Source organism: Colias eurytheme, chromosome 8 (genome assembly GCF_061535395.1).
Source record: "Colias eurytheme isolate Ceu_HAF_F1 chromosome 8, ilColEury1 Martin Lab GWU primary, whole genome shotgun sequence".
Taxonomy (NCBI): Eukaryota; Metazoa; Arthropoda; class Insecta; order Lepidoptera; family Pieridae; genus Colias; species Colias eurytheme.
In genome coordinates, this window is record NC_142987.1 from 1,250,276 (window position 1) to 1,255,738 (window position 5,463).

A 5,463-nucleotide genomic window follows, 5' to 3' on the forward strand; every position below is an offset into this window, starting at 1 on the left:
GTCTGGAAAGACCCTCGAAGCGCTCAAAAACAGTCAAAAAGTATGTTATTGCTGTAGGTTGATGACTATATGCATCAAAAGGTGCAAAACAGAGCTGGGAACCAATTTAGAAGTTCATACAAATGGGCGCCATTGAACCGACAAATGTAGAAAGGATGTACGAAAAGTGAATTATTCGTCAAAGTCACTTTCAATTGGAGTCAGCTATCGATTCTGCTCACCTTTCATTTAACTTATAGCAAGCACTCTTTTGTGGAACGTTGCTATGCATCTTTTGAAAGGCGTTGTCGTTTGGAGTCAAAATATCAATTTGTTAGAGATGTGTCATAGATGTAAAATGTATGGAAGAACTTTGTTATAGGTTTATGTCATATTTGGATAGTGTTGTTATAAACGGATTGTCTCTTTAAGAGATATTCAATATTAAAAGACTATCTAAGTTTGCTATATATATATGAGTGCTATATATATACATATATATGAGATTAAAAATACAAATTTTTCGGTTCTAATGTGTAAATAAAATATTATACTAATATTATAGTATTTTCTTTTCATTTAGGTATGTATTTAGGGTCATAACAATAAAACAAATTAAAAATTAATATATGCTTAACTTTATTTATAACCTAACTAAATGCTATACAATTCTTAATTCCATAAAAATATACTTATATGAGAAAGTTTACCAAAAATCACTATCAGTTTCAAACGAATTGGGCAGATCATTCGCAGTGGGCGTCTCATCAATTGTTTCGTAATTGGATAAATCGAATTTATCAGCTAAGAAAGTATCAGCTGGATACGTGACTGGTTTATCTGTAGAAAAGAACGCCTCCATTCTGCTCATTGTTGGTTTTTGTGTTGTGTCAATAGCGGCGGTCGTTGTTTCATCGTCTTTAATCATGTCATCAAATTTGACGATTGCCTCATCTTTTTCAGGTTTAGGACGACAGAAGCCTTCATTGAACACCCAACCGTGAGGACAGATGAAGATTTGCGGGGTGAGAGACCCTTGCTTCGAAAGACAGACGTAGTAGTGGTTGGGGCTGGTTGATAGAGATCCTGCTTGACCGACTTTAGAACAAGGTGGGACGGGTCTACTGGTGCATTGACCGTTGGAAAGAATAACCTGGAAAACAATATATTGACATTAACAAATTAATAATACCTTCAAAATTTTCAAAAATTATAGAAAATCAACAATAAGTATCCTTTTTTAAATGCTATTCATACAATATGTTGTCTTTAAAACATTTAAAACTGAATTATATGCCTACAGGAGTGAAATACAAATAATAATAAACTTACCGAACATTGTGCAGTTTGTGGATCGTAACCATAATGTCTGGGACACAAGGCGACTCTGTGGTCTGCTGGTCTACCGTCAGGCAAACCTTCTGGCGGGGAGCAGAGGTGGAACTTCCTGCAGTCGAATGCGTCAGGGAATATTCCCACCTAAAAGCAAGTTACTTAATCACTTCAGAACCTAATATATTTAGTGAAGAGTATCAATGCTAATTGAATGATGAATGGAACCGTCTATATTTCTAGCAATAAATAATTGATAAAGAAACGTTTAAAATATTTTTTGAGTTACGCTAATATATATTTCTCGGATCTTACCTGTTCACAAGTATGCTGATACTTCTGTGTGACGACATCACACTCCGGCACGGCTTCCGAGCTACACTTCTTCAAATGAGCGTTGCAAGTCTGATCTCCAGGGCATTGGTGTAGTGGTACCTAAAAATTAATAATTAATGCATAAAAATGAATTAAAAATATTTTTTTAAGGATACAAAAAATCACGAGACGATATAAAAAACAATGCTTTTTGTTGTATCGTGGTGATCGAATAGCTAATCTCTCGGCTATCAATTCATACAGTTAAGAACATGTATTGTAAATTGTAATAAAAGGCTACTTTTCAGCTATTCAGCTCGCGATTTGATTTCTACCATTGGTTAGTCTATGCAATTAGAAACAAAGATTACAATAACACCATTATGATCTATCTTTGTTCCAAATTTCATCCATCTAACTAATAGCAATCATCCATCCATCATCGGATACTTTCGTATTTGTAAAAGTTCGCTTATAGGATTTATTCGCGTTTATTTAAATAAAAATATATCCTAAGTACGTACATCGATTTGATTATCACATTCGTACGTGTTTAAGTACATAATGTTCTAGATGTTTCTTTAAACAGTATCTGGCAAACCTAAATACTTAGAAGTTATGACTCAAATATAAATATATTGTTTACATTCAGTCATATCTAATGCTATAACGAATGACCTTTTTTGGATTGAATGAACTATATTAATAGTTCATCACCATATTTTATTACCATAATAATTATATTATGGGAATAAAATATGGTTATATGGTTATATGGTTATATGGTTCCCATAATAATTATATTATGAGAATAAAATATGGTTATATGGTTATATGGTTCCCATAATAATTATATTATGGGAATAAAATATGGTTATATGGTTATATGGTTCCCATAATAATTATATTATGGGAATAATATATGGTTATATGGTTATATGGTTCCCATAATAATTATATTATGGGAATAAAATATGGTTTCTGAATCATGTGAATTTTTACATTGCATAGATCTTATATTGCATAGACCAATGTATAGAGAAGTAAGATTTTAAACTGAAAGAAGCAGATTATTCTTAGATTTCCTCGCCTCTAGAGAAATACCATATCTGAACTAACTACAAGATTAAAAGAAAATTGAATAAAATTACATATCTCAGAAGATTTTCCTTTGAATGAATTACATATTATAACTCTTGGTAGGAAGAAAGGAAATACGAGAACACAACACGGTTATGTGGATAATGTGTTCTCTGTACAATCACTACGTAAAACAAAGTCGCTTTCCACCGTCTGTGTTTTTATATGTTTAAATCTTTAAAATTATGCAACAGATATTGATGGTTATTTATAAAAGATAGAGTGATTCAAGAGGAAGGTTTAATATATATTTTATTAGGTTTAGACGAACCGGGTGAAGCCGTGGGTGAAAACATATTTTTCAATTAACACATTTTGGCATTAACAATATTAGCAGTTGACCGCCTCCTTGGTACAGTGGTTGACGTGTGAGCGTAGAACCGAGGGGTCCTGGGTTCGATTCCCCGTGGAGACGAAGAAAAAAAAATGTCTTGGTCTGGCAGGACACAGAAGGCTAATCACCTACTTGTCCCTAAAGAAAATCGATCAGTGAACCCCACTTGGGGACACGGGACTTCACTTTTTTATATTAGCAGTAACAAGAAAATACCTTAAGCCATCCCACTGGCAGAGCGACACACGTGATAGCATGGGTGCAGTTCTGGCAAGTCATGCCAGACTCCCGACAGATACCTTCCACGTCCACCTCACCACTACCTAAGGATCTGCCAAGGGGTACACCAGCCATTCTGTTGCCTGATATGACTCCGCCTAGATCGATGGCAGACTGGAATAATAGAGGATTACTTGTGATGATATTAAATTAAGTTAAGAAACTTATAAAAGAGTTATTGAAGTTATATAGAGAACTAGTGGTCCGCCCCGGCTTCGCCCGTGGTACATATTTCGCAATAAAAGGTAGCCTATGTCCTTTCTCGTTTATCAAAATATCTCCATACCAAATTTCATGCAAATTGGTTCAGTAGTTTAGGCGTGATTGAGTAACAGACAGACAGACAGACAGAGTTACTTTCGCATTTATAATATTAGTATGGATTAAATAAAAATCATTTATTTAATAAAATAAAAAATACTAAGGGTAGAAAGGAGTAACATTTATCATAGATTGTCCTAGAAAATAAAGCTGTTTATTAAATAAAATCTAACAATTTACGTTGAAGCGGCTAGGAACGAAAATCCATACTAATATTATAAATGCGAAAGTAACTCTGTCTGTCTGTCTGTTACTCAATCACGCCTAAACTACTGAACCAATTTGCATGAAATTTGGTATGGAGATATTTTGATACCCGAGAAAGGACATAGGCCACCTTTTATTGCGAAATATGTACCACGGGCGAAGCCGGGGCGGACCTCTAGTTTAATATAAATTGTTGTCCTATTATTTATTTTCGACGCTCAATGTAGGTAGGTATGTAGGTATTTTTTTGGACATAATATAATCTGTAGGTTGTACAAGTACAATTAATTTTACGTGACACGATGAAAAACTTGGAATTTTTCTACAAAGTGGAGTAAAAGAGTAAAATTAGTGGAGATTTTACTTTCAGGTAAAGAACAATTGAACCCAGGATATATACAAATAATAACTAAAATATAACAACTCAATATACACTTACCATACTGCCAATCACAAAAATCGAAAGAAATAATATTTTAATCCACATTTTGGACAAATTCGGTCGCTCCAGATAAAGTTCGTAACACGTTTGAGTAGTAAATTTTGGAAGGCCGGTAATCTTTGACCTCTTATCTTATTCGATTGCGCAGTATAAAATGAAAATAAAAATATCTTCCGTAGTCATTTAAGTGTAAAAAGTTCTTTTTGTATTAATTTCTGATAAAACTTTAAATTTTTGAAATAACTCCAGTACTTTTTTTCAGTCGTAGTTTAAAACGATTCAACCAAACTTCAAAATTTATTATTTAGAAAGAAATATAATTATATTAATGCATGGATTAATTGATTGGTCATGTTACATAATAATTAGTTAAAAATCCGGTGATAAATATATTATTATGTATAGCGTTATGCAGTAGAATGATTAAATAAGGTATTAAAAGCTCATGTCTTTCCCTTTTATATCAACTGTTTGATTAATTAAAATCCAGTTAATCCGATATACTACATATTTAATAACATTTCCAACTGTAACATATTTTGCAAAAATTTAAATTTTTACCGCCTCACCAAAAATGAAAGCAAATACGCTGATGGAAATTAAATGAAGTAATTTCCGCAGGCGTGAAAAAACAACGAGATTTCCCACATTTTTCGTGTTCATCAAATTCCGCAACGCAGCCAATGGTCCATACAAGATCTTGAGATAATATCGTTGATATATGAGGCGTGAATCCGCACAAGTTAATCACTGGAAGCAAAAAGCCACCGAGAAAAATGGTGATATTATTTTAAGAGATATTTCACGGTTGGAGCAGTACTTAGTAATAATATCTCTTGGAAATTATGATTAAAAAATTGTTTATGTGGTTCAAGTTAATAGAGGATGGAATCATAGATATTAAGGGCTGCCCTAAAATAGGTAGTACAATGCATTTATTAATTTTGTTTTTCCAAACTTGCGCACGAAGTATTAACTTCATAAAAACTAATTATAGTTTTTGTGTAATTGTATTAAGCAAGGTACAAACCATTGTTATAAAAACAACATTGATTATTTAGCGATATTTAAAACAATGTATATGAACTCCTTCTTACGCAAGCTGCACCTTCAG

General features: G+C 32.9%; 1 protein-coding gene across 1 annotated transcript; it reads right to left on the bottom strand.

The window, feature by feature from the left end:
• Window positions 1-599: 599 nt before the first annotated feature.
• LOC149906263 (uncharacterized) lies at window positions 600-4,424 on the bottom strand. The gene is made up of 5 exons (XM_090104918.1): window positions 4,347-4,424; window positions 3,317-3,493; window positions 1,627-1,746; window positions 1,312-1,458; window positions 600-1,132 (listed from the first exon to the last, which is right to left on the bottom strand). The coding sequence occupies exons 1-5, from the start codon at window positions 4,392-4,394 to the stop codon at window positions 686-688; spliced, it is 939 nt and encodes a 312-aa protein (XP_089961044.1). The 5' UTR covers window positions 4,395-4,424; the 3' UTR covers window positions 600-685.
• Window positions 4,425-5,463: the final 1,039 nt, after the last annotated feature.